At 36.5% G+C, this 27,150-nt stretch overlaps 2 protein-coding genes across 5 annotated transcripts in view; one reads left to right on the top strand and one right to left on the bottom strand.

The window, feature by feature from the left end:
• Positions 1-8,336, top strand: part of LOC127867663 (CTD small phosphatase-like protein 2) — a 49,922-nt gene extending 41,586 nt beyond the window's left edge. For 3 of the 4 annotated variants that reach the window (XM_052408991.1, XM_052408990.1, XM_052408992.1), the window contains exon 13: positions 1,373-8,336. In XM_052408991.1, the coding sequence (XP_052264951.1) occupies positions 1,373-1,435 (63 nt within the window). In that variant the 3' untranslated portion in view covers positions 1,436-8,336. The remainder of the gene's footprint in view (positions 1-1,372) is intronic. The other variant, XR_008043599.1, reaches the window with a different exon arrangement.
• A 5,144-nt stretch (positions 8,337-13,480) lies between these two features.
• The window catches only part of LOC127869833 (mucin-22-like), a 29,153-nt gene continuing 15,483 nt past the window's right edge, over positions 13,481-27,150 (bottom strand). The window contains exons 5-13 of the mRNA XM_052412493.1: positions 25,090-25,974; positions 24,787-24,862; positions 23,989-24,167; positions 22,399-22,647; positions 21,761-21,844; positions 20,415-20,543; positions 20,043-20,267; positions 18,027-18,731; positions 13,481-16,944 (exon numbers count right to left, since the gene is read on the bottom strand). Of these exons, the coding sequence (XP_052268453.1) occupies positions 13,481-16,944; positions 18,027-18,731; positions 20,043-20,267; positions 20,415-20,543; positions 21,761-21,844; positions 22,399-22,647; positions 23,989-24,167; positions 24,787-24,862; positions 25,090-25,974 (5,996 nt within the window). The remainder of the gene's footprint in view (positions 16,945-18,026; positions 18,732-20,042; positions 20,268-20,414; positions 20,544-21,760; positions 21,845-22,398; positions 22,648-23,988; positions 24,168-24,786; positions 24,863-25,089; positions 25,975-27,150) is intronic.

The following is a 27,150-nucleotide window of genomic DNA, read 5'->3' on the forward strand; positions in this document are numbered from 1 at the left end:
GGGTGTGATTTTTCCGCGGATTGGGTTGTCCCGGGGGTCACTTCTGAGATTCGCGTAAATTTGTTAAAAAAAAAATGTGTGGGGGGGGGGGGGGGGGGGGAGGTGGTACCACCGATTCCGCGGACGTATTTTATAAGCGGTTCGAAATATCCGCGGGCGTAAATCTCTCCGCATTTTACACTGGTAGCTTCTGCCTAAGCATTTTTAAAACAAGCGATATAATTGGCTGTCGTTTCCCAATCTTCCAATTAAAATCGGTTTCTTAAAATGTGTTTGGTATTTCTAAGCTGATTCACTTGCAAATGGTGCCGTTGCGAAGCGAAAATTAAGATTATTGAAATGACAAATAGCAACCGAATTAACGACTGACATCATATAGTTTGATATTAAGAATGAAATGTGTTTGTCAACGAAAACGAATACGTTTAAGATACAAGCAACACAAATTTTGTTAAGACATGTGCACAGTGAATTTTTGTCACGGAAACCAGTGTTTGCAAATTGGAGTTCATTCTACTGGCGAAGCAAAACAATTTAGAAGAGTATAGTTTTAACATGGAAATAGACGAACATGATTTGATTTATATGTAAGTGAATCTGTGTATAATCAGATTCATATGCATATTCTGCTTTATTATGTTTGTCAGGCTGTTCAGTTAACTGAAATAGCATTGAACTGAAGTAGTGAAGATGTTAAATGCAAGATATTGAAAGGTAAACAAATCAAATATATTAATTTAACTCAGTTTAATACATCATTAACACAAGGAAAACACTCAAGTGTGTTTATTTCAATGAAGTCCATTTACTGTAATTTAATACATTGAAAAACTGCTGCTATTGATCACAATAAATATTGTTTACGTTGCATCCTCAGTAAATGTGAAGTTTTACAGGTTTTTATAAAAAAATATTTTTATGAAGTTCAAGAAGTTGTTTGTTTTAATGTCTGTTTTAAGGTTTGTCATTGCATTATGCGCGCCATTCGCACAGTCAAAATCAGTCGACAAAATTTTCCTCCCCTCTGACTCTGCCTCAATCACACCCCTGGTATTTGAGATTGAGATTGGGAAGTCTTTCACCTTGAAAAAAGTTGTTTTCGAGTTGATGTTTACAATTTAAACATGACTATGTTAAAAAAAAAATCTGTTTAAAACTCTGCTTTAAAATATGGGGACTGAAAAGTATTATGTGGTGTCCAAAACATAAAATATGCGACAGCATCAGACTGGGTGTCGTGATGATAATAATATTCTGGGGTAAGAAAATCCAACTTGCCAATATTACAAACAAGGCTTAGTAGACGTCAGCTAAGTTCTCATTTCCATTTAGACACCACTGACGTTTTAACATAACCTGATGTGTTTTTAAGAATGAAGATGTACGGCCTCACATTCGGGACAAGTTCAAACTGCATCTTTTACTGCCACCTTAAATGGGCTGCCCCATCGTCATACCAACCACCTGATCTATCTACCGTGTTGACCCTCAGCCACCCGTACAACCCTTTGATCTTCAACTTCGCCATGGCAACTTGTGTATATAGAATGAGTATTGATTTGTGTATTGTGCCCATGCAATGATGAAGATGTTCTACACCAAAACAGTTGAAATGTACTTATATTGTTTTTGTTTTGTTTGGTTATGCATCAATTTTTTTTTTCTTGAAAATTCTGAAAAATGGCAAGACCAATATGTGTTTTATAGCGAATATTATCTCATTATTCCCCTCTATCACACAAAACTTGTTATTAAAAAAAATCAAATGTTGAATTTGTCAACATTTTTGTATTGTCTTCCTTTCTTTAGTACAATAGTCCCCTTTTGCTGATTTATATTAAATCATTATTAATTTTACAAGCTGCTTCTTGTAAATCAGTTGTAGAAATTTACTTGGAGAAAGATGAAGAAGGTTTTGATATAGTCTAGAAAAAAAATTCAAGTATTTCTAAAGTGTATGTTAAAGTCTGCAAGTGTTATCAAAGTTTACCATTTACAATGAAGAGAATAATATTTAGTGTCATTTTTTTAATAATGGATATATTGGTATTAAAATGACGAATGTCTTGAATGGGAAGCCTTTGACAAGTAACAAGTGGCCAAGCATTACCAGTTGTAACCATTTACACAAAATGTTTATCAGATAATCCTTAACCCTTTCAGTGCGGGAACCGAATTTTGAAGGCCTTTGCAAACAGTTTGGATCCAGATGAGAGGCCACAGAACGTGGTGTCTCATCAGGATCCAAACTGTTTGCTGTTCTGATAGTATTCTTTGAAAAAAATCGAAGAAAATGCTAATTTTAGAAATTCAGCAGACAACATTTAAGCAGACGACAAATTTCCCAGCATGCAAAGGGTTAAATCAGGTGTTGTCATTTGAACCCTTTTTGCATACCCTTAACCTTGTTGGGTTAAACCATTGACCAAATTAAACTTACGCCTCTTGTTAGGCATTTGACCAAATCCTTAAAGATACCATTTACCAAGTCGTGCACATTTTAATTTGAGCATATTGCAATTTTTATTAATTGTTTATATCATTAAACTTTTCTTAATTATAGGGATATTTTATGTTCCATGGTGTGTTATGTTTGAATTTCTCTGTTTGAAGTCTTCTTAACCTATTTTTTAATACCTGTTTATGATTCTGTGTTGGGAGTACTTTTGTTCAAACACAGATTGTTTTGGTTTTCTGCTTTGTTTACATTATGTTTAATTATGCAATAATACAGAGACCCTCCCTATTGCAAAACCTTGTATTCCAATATTTGATGTTGTTTATTGAAATAACATTGTTTGTTACTTTGTTTTACTGAAACTTGGTTTCAGGTTACAGTTTGTTGAGAGTAAATGTATGTTTTGCGTATTTTCAAGTGCACTTATTTTTGAGAGTCCTCTTGGTAGAATTAGATTTTGTTAACGTGCCATGTTCTGAAGATACAATAAGTCAAGTCTTGTGATAAAATTCTCTATCAATTTTGAAGTTTAATCTGTTTTACTATTATTGATTGCTTTTAAATAGGGGAAAAACATTTTAACTTAGGCTTGTATCACCATTTCAGCTGATTAAAACTAAAATTTAATAGTTTCTTTAGAGATCTATTATGGAGACATCTGTTCCTAATATTTAAAATACACTCAAGTTTAAAGGAACAATACACTCAAGCAGAAATGATATACTTTTTGATAATTGATGATTTGATTGTTGTTTTGAATGAGATTGTCTAAAGCATCGAATCTATGCCTTTATGTAATAATTGGTTGTTTGTGATATTTATGAATTGAATGAAAATTGCTGATAACCAGTTATAAAAAAAGAGTCAGTTGGAATTTTAGTCGATTTTGACACCATTGTAAAGAATTCTGCTACTGAATCCAATAACTGTTGTTGTCAATAATTTCAAATAGATTTAGACAATTAATTTTCTATGTGTTTTTCATGCCAAAAAATAAAATTCCCATTCCACAATCCGTCAGACTCCACGAAATCTGTTGTATCAGGTTCTGTGAAGTACAACTGGATTGATTTAGGGATGAGAAACAATATTTGTTTGATTTAATCTTGGTGTGATTGTTGTATAGATGATCTCAAAAGTGTGTTCCAAAAAATTCACAAGTGTCATGCTATATTTTAAAGATGTGTATTTTTGTATGATAGTTTATTACTGCATTGAATTTGTTAATGTATGATTACTGCATTAAACTTATTGAATGTGTTGATGCAAACTTTGTTATAGATTGTTAATGAATAGCTTCCCAATGTGCATGATTGTGATGTTATTTTCATTTATTCATTTATGATTTGATAAAAGGAAGAATGTTGTATTAATTTAAGTCTAACTATTAGATTATGGATTTAATTTTTGCAAAAGTTAACCCTTTCAGTGCGGGAACCGAATTTTGAAGGCCTTTGCAAACAGTTTAGGTCCAGATGAGACGCCACAGAACGTGGCGTCTCATCAGGATCCAAACTGTTTGCTATTCTGATAATATTCTTTGAAAAAAATCGAAGAAAATGCTAATTTTAGAAATTCAGCAGACGACAAATATCCCAGCATGCAAAGGGTTAATAAAAAAGACTCAAAATCACACAAAGAGTGTGCTTACAAAAATATGTAGCTTTACTTTGAGTATAAATGATTATATTGTACTGTTTCTGTTATATGTCTACAAAATATTTTACTGTACAAAAAATCAGCCCCAATACCAATCAATGCTTTTTGCTTGTCTTACTTGTATGTTCAGAGCTTTAGAGCATTTGGAATTAGTATCATATATTATAACAACGCCTCAGGATATTTATTGTGTCCACTCTTCAACAACTCGAAAACAACATTACAAACTATTTATCATGCTGAATATGTACATGATTAGGAAAAGAACCTAAAACAGCAAGGTTTTAAAAATCAAGATTGAAAACAGCATGTGAAAATAAATATGTAACTCATTTTCAAAAAAGAGAAAAAAACAGCAGAAAATGTATAGTCAAAATTGTTTTGTTTTTTGAAAAACATAGATCAAAGTTCATGGAAAAGTTGAGTGGATTGTTAAAATTATACTTTTATCAATTGATGTTATACACGTACTTATCATTGTAGGATTCGATCTTATCAGAAACCTAGACTTTTAATGTGTTTTTATTTTCTAATTGAATCATAATCATTGAAGGTCCGTTTTGACATTGTATTCATGCTTGTTTTTGTTGTGTTACATTTAATGCTTAGAAAGGCAGCAATACTTTTAAATTTTAATTTCTTAAGTGCTTTTTATCATTGGTATGTATTAATCATTCACGCCTATATCATCCACTGTTCCATAGTAAAAAGACAAAAAAAGTTTGTGCTTGCTTTCATCTAATTCACTGTAAATGTTCTCAAGGTTTCTGTTGAATCAAATATTTTAATTTTGGTGATAAAACTGTACTTACTTACCTACTTGTCAAATGAAACAATTTTGTTACTTCCTAGCATATTGATTTATTGGTAAATTATTATCTTCAGTATTGACCAATGAAAACTAGTTATGGACTTCTCTAGTTCCATTGGCTCTTTCATATTGTTCTCATTTAACAACCAAAACTGTAATTTCTGACTTACATTTCTTATATATATATATATCAATATTTTAGTGACATTTACATTTGAGAGCATAACATTTATTTGCCATTTTCATTGCCATAAACATCACTTACTTTTTTTACATATTGCTTCCAAATCATAATTCAACTTACATTTGACGCTTGATTTTCATTTTGATTTTAAATATTTTAAAAAACATTTCCTTAATCTTGTAAAAAAAATACGCATTCAAGTGCTACTTAATGTAAATTTGTGTCATTCCGAAATGTGTTTCTCCTGTTTTGAGACGCACTTTTGATGTAAAACTTAATTGAAGAAACTTACCGTTTTGTCTTGACCAAAATGGCTTGTGATGTCCTGTAAAATTCATGACAGGATTTTATATGTCCTGTAGTATTTGCACAGATGCTATATATTTTCAATAATTTATATAGATTTGAAGAACGTTACCTTCGAAACATAATTAGAATGTAGTGTAGGCTTCAATTTTTATGTCCCCCATCACTATAGTGGTGGACATATTGTTTTTGCCCTGTCTGTTGCTTTGTGTGTTTGTTTGCGTCAAACTTTAACATTTGCCATAACTTTTGCAATATTTAAGATAGCAACTTGATATTTGGCATGCATGTGTATCTCATGGAGCTGCATATTTGAGTGGTGAAAGGTCAAGGTCATCCTTCAAGGTCAAAGGTCAAATATAAAGCTTCAAAGCGGCGCAGTAGGGGACATAATGTTTCTGGCAAACACATTTCTTGTTTAATCTGTTAATGAACGTATTTTGATTAATACAACTTTTAAAAACTAGACTAGAGATCCGCTAATCTGGGAAATCGGAACTTTAATTTTTTTTATCAGATGTGTTTCGAGGGCCTGCGTCTTTCTCATGAGTTGTTACTACGTTTTAGAGTCTGTAATTTTGGCCAATCAAAACTGTTGAAAATGTACTTAATTCGGTGAAATGCATTTTATTTTATCACATTGTCTCAGTGTCAAAATTGTTTTTTCTGTTTGTTGTAAAATCTGATCTTGATTAATGATATCGTTCTAAAGTTTGTAAATATTTTCGTTATTTGTATGTATAAAATGTGTGTTTCATAATTTAACCAGAAATTGTTTGTGGCATAACTTCAAAACCATAGAGGTTCAACAAAAAAGTGGCTATTGCAATATTTTTTTGAAGTTCTGTGTGCAGTGTGGCATGTTGAATCTTGCAATGATTTTGCGATGATGACAAGTTTACTTGGATAGAATCGGCTGCAGCTATAATGTTGAATTGTACAGTTCATATTATTGCATAGTTATCAGTTTAACCCATTTATGCCTAGTGGAATCTCCCATCCTACTAAATTGGATCAATTTATTTCCAAAATTAGGGATGTCTAATATATTTATTACTATATTTAGAATATTTCTTACAAAAATTGCTATAAGCAAACAGCGCAGACCCTGATGAGACGCCTCATCATGCGGCGTCTTATCTGGGTCTAAGCTGTTTGCCATATTGATGATAGATATTTTCAAGCGGTCATATCATGATTGTCCATGTTGTATTCTACTCCATATGGACAAACTTGTAGAAATATCTCTGGTCAGTTTTTGTCAGTTTGTTTAATAATGGACAGATGGAGTTTACTCCGCATTAGCTGGTGCCCCACCACAGAACAAGCACATGTTTGAGTCAAAAATAAATAGGTGCGAATTGCAGCTGTATTTCAAAGTTTGCACCAACTTTAATAAGTCAAGTGTTTACTTATGAATAATTGCCAGGACTCGGTCTGGAATCCCTCATAATGCATCGTCCAGGGTAAGGGACTCTGTAAAACTCGAAAAGTACACTTGCCTGATCTCGGCTCATGTTGATTGCCACACTGTAACATCAGCATAGTCCAAAATTAGTCATCTGGCGTTAACGGATAGTTAGGTGTTCTTTGAATTGTGCTGCCACTTATTCTGTTAAACCTCTGTTAAATGTTTTGCAACACTCCCATTATGTACATGTTTTTGTAAATAGTTCACATTGTTTTAGATTTTATGTTTGTATATAGTGTACAGATCATGGTTTGAAATGTGTTTTATACAAATGGCAATATTTTTCCTAAGTATTTTCAACAATTGGACATATTTTTAGTGTAACCGATTGCCTTGATTTATATGCTAGTTTTAGCTGTTCATTTTCATTTTAAGCATTTAACACTATCATTGTGACGTTTGCAAACATCTTCGACACTTTTGTACAGTTGTTTACAGCAGTTAATCGGCTAAAATTTATTGACAGTGTAAGTAGATGTACTTGACCTGTGAAGTTGTAAAATAAATAGAATGATCAGTGTATATGAAACTGCAATTGGCAACATTAAATCACGCATATTTTAACTTTTTATGTCCCCCACTATAGTAGTGGGGGACATATTGTTTTTGCCCTGTCTGTTGGTCTGTTTGCGCCAACTTTAACATTTTGCAATAACTTTTGCTATATTGAAGATAGCAACTTCATATTTGGCATGCATGTGTATCTCATGAAGCTGCACATTTTGAGTGGTGAAAGGTCAAGGTCATCCTTCAAGGTCAGAGGTCAAATATATGTGGCTAAAATCGCTCATTTTATGAAGACTTTTGCAATATTGAAGATAGCAACTTGATATTTGGCATGCATGTGTATCTTATGGAGCTGCACATTTTGAGTGTTGAAAGGTCAAGGTCAGAGGTCAAATATATGTGGCCCAAATCGCTTATTTTATGAATACTTTTGCAATATTGAAGATAGCAACTTGATATTTGGCATGCATGTGTATCTCATGGAGCTGCACATTTTGAGTGGTGAAAGGTCATGGCCAAGGTCATCCTTCAAGGTCAGAGGTCAAATATATGTGGCCCAAATCGCTTATTTAATGAATACTTTTGCAATATTGAAGATAGCAACTTGATATTTGGCATGCATGTGTATCTCATGGATCTGCACATTTTGAGTGGTGAAAGGTCAAGGTCATCCTTCACAAGGTCAAGGTCATCCTTCACAAGGTCAAGGTCATATATAGGGGACATTGTGTTTCTCAAACACATCTTGTTATGTTTCTTTGTTTTCTTTTTTTGATTGCCATAATATATATTCACATGAATTTTGCGAGGCATGTTCAAAATATAAAATGTACACTTTATTTTGTTGATTGTTATTGTGAGAAATATATATATAATCGTGTTTTCATCAGTAAATTAGGTATTAAATTAGTAATTGGAAATAAAGTTGTCTTTCTTTTAAGCTTACTTGAGCTTAAAATTCTCAATGGTTTGATAGTGGGATCAGTCAACTTACTCTTCTTAACCAACCTTCTTTGAAATCCCTTTTTCTGAAACCACCAGGTTCCCTAAAACATTTCTCGGCGAGAACGTTCTCTAAAATTTCTCTGAATCTACCTTTTTTGAAACCATATTCTAAGTAGCCACGTTTTCTGAATCACTTTGTGTGAACAGAAAGAACACTAAATCTGCTACAATTTTTGAAACCATCTCAGAAAACATCCCAATATCTTAAACCATCTTTGAAACCGTCTCTGGTATAAAACAATTTGAAACCGCGTTTCCTAGCAATTTTTTCTGCAGTCACCTTGCCTGAAACCTTGTATTTTTTAACCAGCTTCTCTGAAATCACATTCTTTGTAACCACAACCCTTATAGGGACCTTTTCACGTTTTGGTAAATTAACAGAATTAAAAAAAATGTTTCAGATTCGCAAATTTGTGTTGTTGTTTTGATATTTGTTCGGAAACGGTAATACTGAACATTTACCGTACTCTAAAATAGCCATTGTAATAATCTTTTGACGATTTAAAAACATAATTTTTTTAAAGCGTTGCAGCGCGGAACGATTGAATGATTTGGAGAGTTTTGTTGTCATATTTGTAACACTACGACAAACACAATGACAAACTTTAATATCCACCAAAATCTGCGAAAAGATCCCTTTAAACCACGTTCTGTTTAGTGTAACTAACTTCCTTGCAATCTTTTTCTGTTACCATATCCCATAGAACCACCATATATAACTTCTGTCATTTCTCTCAAACCACCCCCCTCACATGGTGGATAATGAAACTTTGCCAGAATGGTCCTCTAAGGTGGTCCTTTTTGTTCCCTACCGGTGAAACCTAATGGGACTTATAGTTTGCACTCCGTCTGTCAGTCTGTCACACTTTTCTGGATCCTGCGATAACTTTAAAAGTTCTTCATATTTTTTCATGAAACTTGAAACATGGATAGATGGCAATATGGAGATTATGCACGTCATTTCAGTTTGTTCCGACGTCAAGAATTCTGGTTTTTTGCTATGGCAACAAATATATATAAAAAAAATTAATATATAATCTAACAATGGTGGAGTTTCACGGGTAGATGACAATATTGCTTGGCAATCTCTTGTTATACCGAGTTCCTTAGTTGAAACACATGTTTCAAATATGGTTTCCATGGCAACCAATAGCTTAGATTAACTAGTAAACTAAAATAAATCTTGTAAGAAACTTATTGCTGCATTTGAAAAGATGTTTTGTAATATGCTCAACATGTTCTTCCAGTCATATTTGTTACAATGAAGGTGTACATGTATGAATACAAAAGTCTTGAAAATCTTTTATGTAACGACCTCAAATAATGGTCTTTTTCAAATAAAAGCGAATATTTAATGTCAGCATGGTATATTCTAAATATCAAATCAATAGGTGTATATTAACGAGTAATGTTTAATAAAACATATTTTTTATCTTATTGTTGTAGCAATAATACAAATTTAACTTCTATTATATCGGTGATTGAAAAGTTGAACCTGATACCGATGCGTGTATTCGTCTTTGCGGAACCAAGCATTTAGTTTTATGTGTCGTATGAACAAATCTGCACATACAATTGAGGATTCCTAAAATAGAGGACGTTTTTTTTTACATAAATGAAATTTCTACTGTACAAGGTTAAATGAAACACAACTTGTGAAAACTCTAGTGGCCATGTTTATTGCCCAATCCTCAAGAAAACATGGTCAGGACATTTGTCGCTAGTATAAATCATCTTTAATGTAGAATAATATTTCATATTGAGTGCACATATAACAGACATGATAGAAGCAAGTAAGCGCATTCAGTGAAAAGGAAACAGATAAAAGAATTATGTTATTTCATGAGAATGATGGTTGCAGCTTACCTTATATGAACTTATTATTATCAAGAAGCTTTAAAGGTCAAAATAAAACGTGTAAGCAAAACTGTATATATTATAAGATAATGAGAGCTTGTACAACGACGAATTATCGTGCAAACTTCTATGGCTTCTATCACCTACCTGTATTTTCCTTCTATTATCGCTCGACTAGATTGAACTGGCACTCTTAATCATTCATCATAAATCTTACGCTCAAATTATTGCTTATATTTGCATTCGGTCTTGTTCGCTCATGTTTCGTTTGGAAGACGCAACGGGGCCAGTACGGAAATAAATGTATTCTTCGTTCCGGTATCTCCATTCATTCATAAAGGCCATTGTCAGGTTAATATTGCAAACCATACGTATACTATTCACCACTGCTACTACAAATACTTCAACGACAATAACTACGACTATTAAAGCCATACAACTTGTTTTTCTTACAACAATAATATTATTAGCTTGCATTTTTGTGATCGCCTTTTGTCTGTCGTCCGTTGTGCGACGTCAACATTTGCCTTGTTCACTCTCTAGAGGCCACATTTATTGTCCAATCTTCATGAAATTTGGTCAGAAGATTGGTCTTAATGATATCTTGAATGAGTTCGAAAGTGGTTAGGTTTGCTTGAAAAACATGGCTGCCAAGGGGCGGGGCATTTTCCTTATATGGCTATAGTAAAATCTTGTTAACACTCTAGAGACCACATTTATTGCCCAATCTTCATGAAATTTGACCAGAAGATTAATCCCAATAATATCTTGGACGAGTTCGAAAATGATGCCGGTGGGTTGAAAAACATGGCTGCCAGGGGGCGGGGCATTTTTCCTTATATGGCTAAAGTAAAACCTTGTTAACACTCTAGAAGCCACATTTATTGTCCAATCTTCATGAAACTTGCTCAGATGATTTGTCCCAATGATATCTTGGATGAGTTCAGAATGGTAGCCTTTGCTTAAAAAACATGGCTGCCAAGGGGTGTGGCATTTTTCCTTATATGGCTTTATGTGGCTTTATTAAAATCTTGTTAACACTCTAGAGGCCACATTTATTGTCCGATCTTCATGAAACTTGGTCAGAACATTCATCCCAATGATATCTTGGACGAGTTTGAAAATGATGCCGATTGGTTGAAAAACATGGCCGCTATGGGGCGGGGCATTTTCTCATATATGACTATAGTAAAACCTTGTTAACACTCTAGTTATGTTATAAAGTGCTGCTTAAATGTATTCTTACAATGAAGACAATGTTAAGTTAATATCCTTCCTATTTTGCATATTAAACTTGCAATAATCTATAGATTCTTAAAATTAAATAACACCATTAATTCATAACCTCTTTAAAATTATTTATTTAATTCAGTTGCCCAATCTTCATGAACTTTGGTAAGAACATTTGTTTCCTGTGTAGTAAATTTTGTATTTATTATGTCATTATAATGTACCATTAACTGTATTATTTAATTTTTATAACACAGAATTTTCATAATTAACATAACTGTTTTAGTCATTATTACTTATGGTAAGCCTATCAACTAAGAGATAGCTGAAAGAAAGACAACATGCACACAATTTTGCAGTATCTATCTCCCTTGTTTAACCTGCTGAGTCATGTTTCCCAATCTATTTTTACTTCTGCTCTAGGATTTGTAAGACCCCTTGGTTTCAAAACACTTTAAGGGAAAATACATCAAAATGCATATTTTTCTAGTATAATGACATTTTTTGCTAAGTTGTAATTTCTTGTGTAAACCTGTACTTATTGTTTTGTCATATTTGTTATCAGTTTGTAGCAAATTAATCTATAATGGGAACTATTACTGATAAACAATCTTTTAGAAAAATCCTGCAGATATTGATCAGTGCAGTGTGTAACTTTTTACCACTCAGCTTTCTTAGCAAGGTAGTGTCTGATACAGTTAGAAAACCAGCATGAGTTGCCCTGAACAAATTGATAATGACCACAGACTGACAGAATCATGATTCCTAGGTACTTAATTACCCTCTCACTGTGCTCTATGCCAGATGTTAATATCAATGGTCAGTAATACAAGCTAGTTGAAGTGTTTGATATATTTTATTTCACAGAAGGAGTATTAAATGCATGTTTTTAACAATTAACAAAAAATATGTAATTTAAATGGGAACTTAATATCAAAACAAGATTCCATAATAATTTACTTTATATAATCATATTTTAGATATGTTAACACATATCAAATGGATACTGTATGAAAACAATAATTTCAATTATAAGTTTCTGGAGATAGAAATCAGAATCAGAATTTATGAATTTTCTTAATACTATAATAAACATTTTACTCTACCTACACATGCACGTTGCTAACAACATATAAACACATTTAAAGGCAAAAATATAATTCTTTCATAAACAAATGAATACAAATAACAAACAAACACATTTACATAGGCTAAATTTGATAAAGCATAACGGTATGATACATGGGTCGTTCGTATGCATACCAGACATGTGCACACAGCGTGAACATAATCGAACATAGTAAAGCAAACCAAAGATCACTATGTGTTTATTCCGAACGAAGATATCATTTAGTAAAAAGGTTTATGGATGAAAGTATTTATTTTAACACCGACGAAAACAAATAATCTACATTTAACGTTAACGTTAAATATATCGTTACGACACGGTCACTTGATTCGACGCTGATTGCTGTTAGTCTCATACCGGTCGATGTAAGAGTTCAAGGAATAAATTCAACGAACATAAATACTTTATTGGTGCACACAATATACACATATAAAACATTTCAGACATAAAATCCCCTCGACGAAACGCGCGACAGGTATCCATAAAACATCCAGAATGAATCTACACAAACCATTAAATGATTTTGATTGATTATTTATATTAAAGTTTACTGATTTAGCGTATTTTGAATTTATAAATTCAGTTTGTTCTATATTAAATAGATAAACCAATAATATAAGCATTTATACAATTTAAAATATATCAGCGTTTCCAAAATACTGGAAAAACTTCGTTTTGCCAACACTTCATGTAAAACCTCGAAATATTTGAAAAAAAGTGTTTCGTTTTCTGTGATTCGAAAAGCTATCCATATGAAGTGCAGCTCATCTTCTAGTTAACTGAGAACGTCGTGATCATCCGCAAATCGAAGTTCTTATTGACATACTCTCCATTCTTACTGCATCGGAGTCATATTTCCGGCTCTACAACCCGAGCATTTCCATCATTCGCCCTTGCGTTCCCCCCGCCGCCCCTCCTCCCACCCCTCCACCCATGCCCCCCATATCCATTCCACCCATCCCACCCATCCCGGCCATGTCTGGATATGCTCCCTGCGTTGCCATAGCCTGAGCCTCGGGATCAAAAGGACCAGCCGCAGCACCACCTGCCCCAGGAGCAGCTCCTGCTCCAGTGGCACCAGGTCCGCGATAACCCGGGTCACCCGGTTCCAGTGGCTCAGGCGCTAATCCGAACACCTGCATCATTTCATTCATCATCCTTTGCTCTAGCAGGAATTGACGCCTCTGGTTACCATCAGTAGGCGTTGGAAGTCCGCCGAATGGATCCCGTTGTCCCATAGGTCCTCCCATACCTCTTGCTCCTCCTCGAGTTGGAAGCATTTTAAGTTGAATACCAAGGGTTCGTTCTACAACTGGAACTATTTGTGCCAGATCAGCGCTTTGTGCGATCATTGGATTGACGCCAGCTCTCATTAATTTTTCAGGTGTGAATCCTACAAGTATGGACAATGGATCGACCCCAGGTCTCATGTTGTCAAGGAAGATTTGCCGTACTTCATTTCTGGTTTGAGGATCCGGTCTAATTGGTATCTTTCTTGGCGCTGGAGTTGTTACCACCGCCTGCACAGTTGGCAGAGGTTGACCGATCATTTTCATAAGTGTGTTCGCATCAAGACCAAGGGCAGCAAGACCCGCAGAAACACCAGCTTGGTTTGTTTGGCCTCCCAATAATGAAGCAAGCATTTGAGCGTCTGCACTGGATAGCCCTGCAGATGCCGTAATATTTAAGGACGCAGATTTTGACAAAGCCACTTTCTCCGCCGCAGCTTTAGCAGCAGCGGCCTTTTCAGCCGCAGCTTTCTCCGCAGCAGCTTTTTCGGCAGCAGCTTTCGTCTGTTCCTCTTTGACCATTGCAGCCTGTATTTCCGCTAACATTCTCACTTCCTCTGCTGCTGCCGCCCTTTTGCGTTCCTCTTCCATTCTTCTTTTCTCTTCTTCTAACGCCTTTTGCTTTGCTAGTTCAGCCTGTTGTATCCGCTCAAGCTCTATACGCTGCTTTTCTTCATCAATAGCCTTTTGTCGGGCAAGCTCTATTTCCCTCTGTTTCTGAATTTCGAACTGCTGTTGTCGTTCCTCCTCAGCTTTTTGAAGAGCAATTTGCGCTTGACGTTGTCTTTCTTGTTCCGCCAAAAGTTGCTGTCTTTCAAGACGCAACCGTTCTTCCTCAGCTGCCCTTTTCTCTGCGACAGCGATAGCTTGGATACGTTCCTGTTCTAAGCGTAGCCTGTCGCGTTCCATTTGTTGCTTCTGTTGTTCCAAGAGCTGCTGTTGCCGAAATTTTTCTTGTCGCATTGCATCAATTTCCATTTGTTGTTTGCGCATGGCCATCTGTTGCCTTTCGAATTCCATTCTCTGTTTCTCAGCCAGTAACTGTTGTTGTTGTATTCGTTTCTGGTCCTCTAGCATCCGGAGCTCTTCTCTCTGACGCTGAATCAAAATCTGTATTTCTCGCTGGGCCTGATTTTCCATTGAATTGTACTGTTGATCATTTACACGAGGTGCCCTTTCAGCTTGCGTCGTCGTTGTTGCTTTTGCTGAAGAAGATTGTGAATTCGATTGAACTTCATTGAAATTCATATTACTAGCCATTGCCATTGTATCTGTTGCTGATGTCTGTTGCTGGGTCTGTCCGTTATTTCTAGTGCTCAGTCCAATATTTGTTTCAATTGTTGTCACGACTGTGGACTGTTTGGAGGTATTGACGCCGTCCGTTTTGCTATTCTGTGAATCAAACACGGGTTCACTTATCATACCAGAAATGGAAATTGGAGCGTCAACGGCTTGGTTGTTGCCAATTGCTAATGTTGCTAATGTTGTAGTGGGCGTGTCAATCGCCAATCCACTGGAAAGTCGTTCTGTGGTGACGATGGCTGTACTTGTGGAAGTACTAACAGTAGGTTCAGCTGACATTTTTGCATCAGAAGTAAAAGAGTCAAGTCCAACCAGTTTGGTGCTGGCTTGTGTCTGTTCCGCAGTTGTGCTCTTTGTTTGTGCACTAGAATCTATTGAAGCATGCATATTAACGTTCCCCGAAAGAATATCGGCCAAGCTTATCGTTTGCGATGCAGCGTTCACATTGGTTCCAGTGGATTGAATAGTTTTCATCAGTGTTCCCAAATCGGTGTCTTCTTTACCATTAATGACAGTACGTTGCGCCTGGGTGGACGTTGTTGCTGTCGCTTTGCCTACTAAGTCGACATTGCCAGTTGATGATTTTGGAGTTTCTATGATGCCTTCATTGACTCCTGCTCTGCCAAATAAACCTTGAGAAATCATGTACTGCTCCATTGCAGCCATTTCGGCTTGACTCATTTCTGGTCCTGTGCCTTGCGGGTTATTTCCAGTTGCCGTGAAAAGTTCTTCCATAGTCATCACAGTCGATTGAGTGGTGTTGCCTCTGTTCACCTGAGGTGGCGCCTGAACCGCCTGTGTGTTTGTTGTCGATGTGACGGATGTTATTGCCGAAATGTTACCCTTTGGGGTTGATGGGGTTTCTGCACCATCAATAATTCCAGTGGTAATGAAGCGTTGCAGAGCGGTCATATCTCCGCCGAAAAGATCTAGAAGTGGGTCGTTTTGAAGCATTGCGAGATCTTCCTGGGTAAATGATAATGTCTGCGATCCCACTTGACTTGCAGAGCTATTAGTTGCATTCGTTGAAGTCGTTGACACTTGTCCTGTGTTCTTTTGTACATCAGTTGGAATAGCTTTCGCCTCCATAAGGACGGTATCGAACGCAGTACTTTGAGTTTTCGGTGAATATTTCATATTAGGATTAATTTCTTGAGATAGTGCGCTTTCTTGCATTTGAGTTTGTATTGTCAATGTACCAATAGTTGGACCATCCTTTGGTTTGGTGCTTGAAACGGAAGAAGACGATGTGGACGTCGATGTTTTCATGTTCTGTGATACTCCTGTTACAGTGCTGAATCTGTCCATGTTGTTATTTACAGCTTGACTTTCGGTTCCAGATCCAAACATGTCGATTTCAGTGTTTGCAATCTGAGACTCAAAATCCGATCCTAGCCTACCGACATCATTCTTAACATTGGTAGTGGCAGCTTGATGCTCTATACCTGTTCCAAACATACCAATTTTGTTGTTTACCGCTTGTGCTCCAGTCTTTGTTTTAAGCGATCCATTTGCGTTATCAGTTCTTTGTTTGCTACTTCCAGCTGTTGAAGTTGCTGGTTCGGTAGTTTTAACCGCCCGTTTAGCCAGAACACTTTCAGTGCCGATGTTTGTTGCAGATCCGCCGGACTGGACCTGTTGTTCCATGTTTAGAATCGCCATCATTTCCTCAAGCGACAGACCGGCGGTACCAATGTCGACCACATCTGTTGGCTTTGGTTCTTGAGGCGTATGAACTAGAAATATACAAATAATAAGATAAATTATGAAGTATTCAATATTCAAATGTTTGTCTTTTTACACGCTTAAAAACTTATAGAGGTATAGAGGTATTTATTGAATTCGAATCAGTATAAAGAAGTGAAACTCCGGCTGATGGAGAAGTATTGCATTCTCATTATAAGCAATTAGTTGGTCCTTTATTTAAGGCAAGTGACCAATTGCCAAAACAGTACGAAACAGCACAATACGAAACAACATACACACATAGAATAATAAAGCTGGGGTCACCGCCTTGGAACGGTAAATGCAAAGCATTAAGGGTTTAAACCGGTTTTAGAGCGCTCAACCTCACACTTGGCCCAGCAATATTCATGACACATGTAAGTGTAAATAAAATTTAATCTCATAGCATTACATCTCAAATAAAACAATAATAGAAGGGAATTAAAACGCATTCAATTTAATTACCATTTAATTACTCAATGGTAGGAAGGAGACCAGAGCAACAGAATTACAACAAGGAACGATGAAATGAAATTACGAACAAGTGTCAACTCTATCCCTTCTTTTTAGAAAAAGACTGAAAAATATAGCATCATATAGTTAATATTTCAGATCATCATCGTGCAAATACATGAAGAAGCAGCAATAATTGGTGTAAAAGATCCATATTACATAGCTTGGTTGTTTATGTGACTGCTAAAAAATTAAGAAACGCCCGTCAGAGAGAAAATATTTATAACGTTAAACGATATAAACCCGATGACCTACGCATGTAGCCCAAAACAGTCAATGTGTGTCGGATGACGTAATTTAGTCACGATGACACGATGCGTAAACAAAATCCAATAATATTAAAGGGGCAATACTGTACAATAAAAAAATTAAATGGGCAGTACTGTAAAATCCAATTACCAATAAAACCAGCTGTGTTTATTGAATATTTTAGAATCAAACATATAAACTAAATGTAAGAGAAATAACAAAGTAAACATTTCCGGATAATTAAGTAAAAGGCAACGCAGTCAGTGACGAAAAAACCTGTTTACAATAAAAACATTACAGCTTTTAATATACGTGTAGATACAACGTTTACCTAAAGAGGGCTCCGTAGGCGACGGCTTTGATCCCATGGCCAACTGACGTAGCGTTTGCTTTGTTGTCACATCGGTCGCTGGCCGTCGAGTCGGTGTAACCTCTTGTATTGCTGGTTTCGAGTTAGGCGTTTCCATATTCATGTTGCCCATCAATGAGTTAATGTCAATACCTGCAGCTCTCAGAGTAGCAAGGTCGAGTCCAGCCTGTTGAAGGATTTTAAGACTTGACATATCCGCCGACTCAGAACCAACTGTCGACGCCTTTACAGAGCTTACAGAGATTACAGAGCTTGAAGACGTTTGGGAACTGCTTGGCTTTGACGGGGTCATTGCTGTGTCGAACATTCCTTGTTCGAGAGTCGAACCAAGCTGCTGATCATTATTTGAAATAGCTTTTTGAGGGCGAGAGTTAGCGTTAGCAGCTTGTTTCTGAGGCTTTTGAGTAGGCAAGTTCACACCGCTTTCCAATCCAAACACCTCATTTCCACTTCTGTTGTTAGGTGAAACTCCTCCTCCTCCTCCGCCCACTTTGCCTTCATTTGCCCCGACTACGCCCGTTTTTCCGGCATTAGATCCTCCTCCAACCAATGCGTTGTCACCAATGACTCCCATGGCCTCGCCCAGTTGACGAATGAGCTGTTCTCTGGTTTTCTGCACTGCAGGATCTAATTGTTCGTCAGTGACTTTGGCATCCGCCCCAGCGCCTATTACAACCAACAAGTATGCAATTGGTTTGAGGGACAGTCCAAACATATATTTCGTACGTATGTTTTTTGCCGAAGTTGTGTGTTTGTACATGTTTGTGTTAATTTAGTCATCACGTTTATATTAAAAATAAAATTCATGTATATCAAACATAAAACATTGAAATGTTAAGCATGATGTATAGGCTTAAAACTGGAGAAATATGGATTTATTTAAGAGAATTGTATATATTTCATATCATCTGTGTGTGGTAAAAAGGTGTTGTTGCAAATAAAAACTTAAAGGGATCTTTTCACGGTTTGGTAAATTGACAAAATTGAAAAAAGTTGTTTCAGATTAGCAAATTTTCGTTTTAGTTATGATATTTGTGAAGAAACAGTATGACTGAACATTTACCATAGTCCAATATAGCCATTATATGTATCTTTTGACGATTTGAAAACCTTAACATTATAAAGCGTTGCAACGCGAAACGATTGAATAATTTCGAGAGTTCTGTTGTTGTCGTTTAAATATACGGAACTACGAAGATTGGTTATATAACGTATAAAATACTTAAACTGTATATACCCGGCGGAATAGCCGAGATGGCTAATGCGTTTTTACTTCAGACTTGCTCCGGGACTCCAGGGGTCACTGGTTCGAGCCAGCTACCGGCTACTTTTTATCCTTTTTTTAATTTTATTCTTGATTTTTTACTGGAGCTTTAAAGATCCAATGTTTACATTTGTCAATATAAAGCATTAAATGACAAACTTCAAAATATGCCAAAATCTGTGAAAAGGCCCCTTTAAAACAAATGCTGTGAGTAATGATTATGTGTTTACATTTATATTGGTGGGTCGTTCAATGCACATTTATATTGGTGGGTCGTTCAATGCACATTTATATTGGTGGGTCGTTCAATGCACATTTATATTGGTGGGTCGTTCAATGCACATTTATATTGGTGGGTCGTTCAATGCACATTTATATTGGTTCGTTCAATGCACATTTATATTGGTGGGTCGTTCAATGCACATTTATATTGGTGGGTCGTTCAATGCACATTTATATTGGTGGGTCGTTCAATGCACATTTATATTGGTGGGTCGTTCAATGCACATTTATATTGGTGGGTCGTTCAATGCACATTTATATTGGTGGGTCGTTCGATTCACATTTATATTGGTGGGTCGTTCAATGCACATTTATTAACTTCCTACGAATATTTATGTTTTAAAGCATATACTAATACATAACATTAAAATGTCAACCGTGAATAAGATATGAATTAGGACCATTGAACCTTTAACAAATACACACTTTACCTAGAATGGATGTAAGAATGCTGGGAACCGATCTAGCGGCGTCATTTGCAGCTGTCCCGGTAGTTTCCTGGTCGGTAGTGTCAATCTGTCGTGTGGGGTGATCGATTCCCACTTGCCCAGCGAGCACCTGTTCTGCTGTTGGCTGGTAGCCGAATCTGTTCATCCCCATGGTGGCGCTTCGTATTTCCGCCCGCGTGTCACCCAAAGACTCCGACATTGACGAACCTGATAACAAGAATAACAAGAAGACATGAAACTCCGTAAAGAAATTAACAAGATTGATTCCTAATTCGTTCGAGATCGTTCTCAATTACACATTGTTTACCAAAAAACCCAAACAGTTGACATTTAGAATCGACCAATCGAAAATACCTGTTCTATCAGAGAGGTATTCCACTTTTGAACCGCCTCCTTTGATTGGTTGATCCGCACTGACGATCATCGTTCCGTGGCGCGCGGCGGTTGATGTTTCGGCCTGGTTGGACTGACCTTCCGACAGTTCTGAAATTTTAGAGACAACATTCATGTAGAATATTTTTTTAGCGTATCTTTTTTTCAATCGCTGATGAGTAAAACGTATGTTGGTTAATCAATTATGTATCTCCACAAAGTGGAATATTGCATTCACGATCAGTTAAACACGTCATATTGTTGACTTGTCTAACTTCTTTTTTAAGGTTTTTACGTTCTCATATTCGAATTCGATATTTGTTTTGTTTGAAAATAAAACATAAACTGCTACACGGGCCTAATCAATAATACTTACCATGACCAATAAAGACCAAACGAACTATAAAAACAAGAATATTTAAGCTGCAACAGCCGGGATAAAAAAAATTACAACACGACGCTGTGAATTTATTGCCCTATAAAGAATACTGACTGTGATAAATAATTCAAACTAAAGACTCTGACTTTGAAAAATAGTGCACAAACAAGACTACTTACCGTTAAAAATAGTGCACAAACAAGACTACTAACCGTTAAAAATAATGCACAAACAAGACTACTTACCGTTAAAAATAGTGCAAACTCAAGGATACTGACTGACAAAAATAGTATACAATCAACACAACTGAGTGTGATTAACAGTTCTCAATTACTTAATAAATAGTGTACAATCAATACTACTAAATATAAATAATAGTGCACAATTAAGACTACTGACTGTGAACAATAGTGCACAATCAATAATGCACACTGACTATGAAAAATAGGGCACAAGACTGCGAGCTGAGACTGCTCACTGGCGGTGAAAAATAGTGCCCAATCAAGACTGCTCACTGACTGTGAAAAAAAGTGAAAACTCAAGACTATTAGCTGAGAAAAATGGTGCACAATCAAGACTGCTGACTGAGAATATTAGTGCAAACTCACGACTAGTGACTGCGAATATAAGTGTACAATCAATACTTAAGACTGTAAAAAATAGTGCACAATGAAGTCTACTTCACAATCAAGACATCTGACTGTGGACTATAGTGCACAATCAAGACAGAAGAGTGTGAAAAATCGTGCACACTGAAGACTACTGACAGACCTCAGAAAGTAGTACAAAATCAAGACTACTGACGGCTAAAAATACCACACAAAAGAGACTACTTATTCTGCATAAAAGCTCGCAATGAAGATATAAGGCTGTGAAAAAAGGTGCAACTCAAACTCCTGGCTGTAAAAAAGTGTACAATCAAGCCTACTAAATGAGCAAGTATCATTACCATCAATGTAGCTGACTCCCAGCAGATCCGCCGGCGAGTTACTCTTACTCGTCCCAGAAACAGACGAAGATATCAGAGGAGCATCTACGATTGGAAAAAAAGAAAAATATTTACATAGAATTATTATGCATTGACTGTTTTTCTATATTTTGGACATTTGGTAACGTTTTGTTTTATAAGTATTTCGACCGATTCGATTGGTTAACTTCTCTTTTTATAAACAAAACCATACAACTGATTAAACCAGATTACAAAAATCCTTCTTCGAATGAACAGTCTGTTAAATTTTATCCTCTTGAATACGACTAGTTTTTGGGGGCTTTTGAATGTTCGCCACTCGAGTATACATATATTTAAAAGTGCACTTTACAAATATTATATGCAATGATCCGTTTTCTAGTGATAAAATGTCGGTGCCATGTTCGAGCACTCGCTCAGTTGTTACTTGTACTTCATACGAGACGTTAATTTAAAGTCCATGTACAGTTTATAGATCATAAGACAAAGGTCTCCTGTATATCGCCAGAAGAACAAATAAAACGGCCTCTGAGAAAATGCTAAATGGGTGAAAATCCCGGCGCACGCGATGCTAATCTTCTTTGCACAGATTTTCACATATTCTCGATTTCAAGACCAACCTGCAATAGCGGCGCGTAGTTCAGCGGTGGACTGTCTGGGCGGTTTGGGGATCTTTAAAGATCCTTGTGGCGCAGTAGACTCCAGAGGCGACTGGCCCATTTCATTTGCATAATCTGTCTGGGTGTTCTGTATTTGAAGATCGATTGTGCCCATCGGCTTGCGTCGGTCACTGCTTACTGGGCTACCCATAGCGTCAAGTTCCCCTAGGGCCTCAATGTTTGCGGGATCGGTTTTTGACGAAGCGCCACCTATTACAAACAATACAGAACACAAACTTATTTTTTATAGAGCTCGCGGTGGTGCAATTAATAGGTTGCCTGCATAGCGATAAGAAAAGAGCGTGCTCAAAATAGTCTTTTAAGAAGACATGTACTGGTTCTATCAAAGAAATGGACACTTGATGGTGTTTCATTACACCTTCGGCACAATGTAGTTGAAATACATATAGGCCATGCTCTGTGAAAAAGGGGTTTAATGCATGCGCGTAAAGTGTCGTCACAGAAAAGCCTTTTTAGTCCGCACAAGTTAACCAGGAACGACACTTTCCGCTTATATAATATTTTATGTTTGAATAAAGTCTTTTCTTAGGAAAAATAAAGTTTAGGTGGACAGTGTCGTCCCTGATTAGCCTGTGCAGACTGCATAGGCTAATCTGGGACGACACTTTACGCACATGCCTTAAACAACCTTTCCACAGAGCACGTCTCGTAAGTTTAAGTTAGTTTCTGGCATACGTTTCAACCAGTTATTATCATTATTGTCATTCAGTTACTGGAAAAAGTGTTTTCCTTGATATATGTTAACCTCTTTGAGCGGCAATGCTTGCCATGTTTGACTTGAGCAAGTGACAGGTAACTTAAAGGTTTTATGGGGAAACTGACCGCCCTTGGAATATTACTTAAATACGGTTAAATACAGCACATAACGAAACAAACAGCTAGTAGCAAAATATCTGAAGTAATATATTATGATTTTCCTTATGACAAATATTTCCTCCAAACGAAAACATATTACAGATTTCATAAACAACTCTCATTAAATAAAATCATCATTTTGTAGATAACATTTGGTGTTTTGTGTCCACATGTGCCGCTTTTCAGCTAATCAGTATAGTTATTCGTGTTGTATGAGGGGAAAACTGTTGAACGATTTCTATTTTGCGTCAACATGTGCATTAGACTCACACACTTTACAGTCATGCACAAAAATCACCATTCTGTAATTTTAGTTGAACGCAAGTAAATGTTTATAAAAATGTTTCTTGAGTAGAACTTTATGCTTTTTTACGTAATCACGCGAAAACATAACTTTTATTTACCCGCAACGAATACGTTTTTTTTAATTATTTCATTTTTCTGCGGACTATATTTTAGTGTATTCACATTCGGGAAGTGAAATTACGAATCCACATAGAGATCATGCATAGGCACAGACGACACATTTTTACTTTTAGTAACAGATTGTGATGGGCAATTTCACAGTCACTGACTACTATGTGAACAATGAATGCCAAATGAAAACTAACGGAATATATTATAGACCACTACACAGCAAACCAAGAGGCATAGCGCGAATGAGAAACCTCTTACGTTGCTGAAAGTCCGATGATGTCATAAACACGTGCTGAGTCCTGGATGAGCTGGACCCGAATGAGTCCCCTATGAGGCCCCCAAAGGAGACCGTGCCCTGACCTTCCTGTCCCGGTGGTGGGGGCATGCGGCCCGCCTGGCGTCGGACTCGAGCGTTGGTCTCTGCAGCCACGTCGTTACTGAGTGGAAAGAAAACAAAAATATACGATATATACAGCTGTTATTCGTCAGTAGTCAAGCTACGTTTTTTGTATACACTTACTACTAGGGTATGGGTGCAGTGAATCGTAACACCTCCCCCAAATGTTTCCCATGTTCTTAATACGTGAAAGAATGCGAGGAAAAAGAACAGCGTAACAATTTTCAAACAAGGTCCATGTTTGAAGCAGCTAAAAATTGGCTGCTAACATATTATTTACATCCACATGGCAAACGTTGTCTAGACGAAATTACATTGACAAATAAGGTGCTGTAAGGTGATGTTGTTGATTTTGGGAGACAGATTATATTTCACTTACATTGGCAAATGACGAATGACGGATGAGATAAATTGTGTGCTTTAATATCCACTAAACTGATACAACTACCAAGCGCCTACGGGACCCATCGTATAAACCAGTGCGTCAAATTTTACCTACAGTATATTTTAAGCAACAACAATTCTAAAACTTGTATAAGAATTTGCACTTTTTTCTATTGTACCGATAAAATGTTCATTATTTGTTGCAAATGTGGACAATATTTGTTTCCGTTCACATTTGTCATAAGTTTGATAATAAGACAGTCTCGTGCACTTACGATGCATCCTTGGTGCTGTTTCCGGCTCCCATGCCGACGACTACTGACATTCCTCCGAGGGACACGTCACCAATGCCTAAAAACAAACAAAAAAACTACAAGATAACTTACAACAATGCGCCAATCAAATTTTATGTCGGATTTAACATCCTACTCTTGGCACACACAGACCTAGAATATTTCCATTAAGCTCAATCCCTATATACACCAATGCTTTGGTAATGTTAAATGAAACACGCAATTTTTCTTGATTGAAAAACGTTCACGAATATTTAATAGTTCAGCTTAATGTATTATTCTTACCAAAAGCAGAAATGGCTATCCCTCCTCTGTTAATCTTTTCAGTAGTGATCTCTGGTTCGGTAGCTAATGCATTCGACGTTTTTTCGGGTACTGCAGTTGTTGTTTCATTAGCTACTACTGTTTCAGTTGCTATACTCTGTTCAAATGATATGGCGACTCCAGTTGCATTGTTTTGTTCTATTGTTAAATCGCCTTTGAGTTGAGTTGAGTTTGAGGTCGTAGACTCCAAGGATGTCGTAGACTCCAAAGATGTCGTGTTTAAGTCATTGGTAGATTTGTCTGTAACGGTGTCATTGTTTACTTCTACGTCAGTAACAGTTGTGACGTTTATTACAGCCCTCGCCTCAGTTGCATTAACGCTTGTTTCATTGTTTGCAAACTCTTGAGAATTAACCGTACCTACTTGCGAATCTACAACAGTGTTTCCAGTTGCAACAGTTGCGGTTGACGACTCTGCCTTTACCTCTCCGTTGAACTTTAATTCCAAGACGGAAGCCGATTTCTCGCCTTTTGAAATAGCTATGTTGCTCTGTTGAACATTGTCACTGTTTATTTTTGGAGCAGCAGTTGATGCGTCGAAGAAATCGAACTTCGGAATCACTGGGCCGATATTTCCGGCTTGAACGATGTCCTTAGGCAAAAAACGCATTGCATTGGGGGCTACAGCAATTTCGTTGTCGGCGAAACTATCGTAGCCTATGTCCATATTGGAGGTGTGGAGGTTCTTGGAGACGATGGGCGAGGCCCGTGTTAGGTCGTTTATGCTGGGGATGTTGAAAGGGTTTGTGGATTCCTCGATAGAAATGTCGGCGCAGTTGTAAAATTCCTCCTGAGGGCCGCATCCTAAACGACTCGTTCCGTCAGCGCACCTGCCCCAGTTATTGGCTGGAAAAAAAATGAATCATTGAAAAAGATATTCTGAAAATTGGAAAATGTGCCTCAAAACGTGTTAACTAGATATCGTTGAAGCCGATTATGGTAAAACGCTACGCCCCTTTGCGTAATGGATGTAAGCACACCGGTAAGTTGTGCTTTTTTTAAATAACTTAAACAAATCTTCGTAAGATTTTCAAATAGTGCATACAATACTTTTTGGTGCTAATGGCAATGTAAAATACATCAGAATTACTTCATTTCGTAAGCAGGTGTTCTTGTTAAGAATTCCTTGTGTACTACACGGTTATGCTTTACGCAACGTGAATTGTTGTCACCGATTACAGACGTCTTCAAGAATTTATTCTTATACCTTAAGATATCGGCACAAACTGCAAATAGCTGTCTTTTATGCACTAAAGATATTTGCGAATGTATCAATAACTTGAGATATTTGAGAAAAGAAAGTTTTTAACGGTGTGTTTACATTATGTCCAGCCCGTGTGTAAACCACTGAAAATCCCGTTGATTCTGCGCCCTGATTAAAGAAGTCTAAAACACAAAAATTAATAACAACCAATCTGACATAACCAGATAAATAATTGCACATCGTTTACACAGGTGGTTAGCGTGTGGCTATGATATTAATTAGTGAAAACATCATTTTGAATGATAAATAATCATATTATAACGAAAAATTAACTTTTCTGAAAAAAAAAATTTCACTATCAAATATATATATAACAAGGTATGCAACTCAAAATCACCCCAAAACGGGGTGCATCGCTTTGAACAGCCATATCTTCATCAATTGTGCAGCGATTTTCACGATCTCGGTCTTATTCAACGCAGAAATGAATTTCCTTTCTGGAAATGTATATGTCTTGCAATATTTTTACAAATGCTGGGTCAACTTTTAAGAAATAACACGATACACAACACGCATGACCCAGTTGACAGTGATCATGTATTCTTTATGAATGAAATCTCCAGTTGTAAAGACACACCTCCGCATTGGACCAATGAAATCACTCGTATGTTTAAAATGTCAGTTAGTTGAAATGTATGTAAACAAAGGTTTCAAACGGCGCTGGACAGTTAGTCTTGATGCAGAATGTAACGACAAGAACGGTAATAATGTTTTTTCATACGTTTTATTGAATTATGGTATCGAACTACATGAACTTT

Source organism: Dreissena polymorpha, chromosome 2 (genome assembly GCF_020536995.1).
Source record: "Dreissena polymorpha isolate Duluth1 chromosome 2, UMN_Dpol_1.0, whole genome shotgun sequence".
Lineage (NCBI taxonomy): Eukaryota > Metazoa > Mollusca > Bivalvia > Myida > Dreissenidae > Dreissena > Dreissena polymorpha.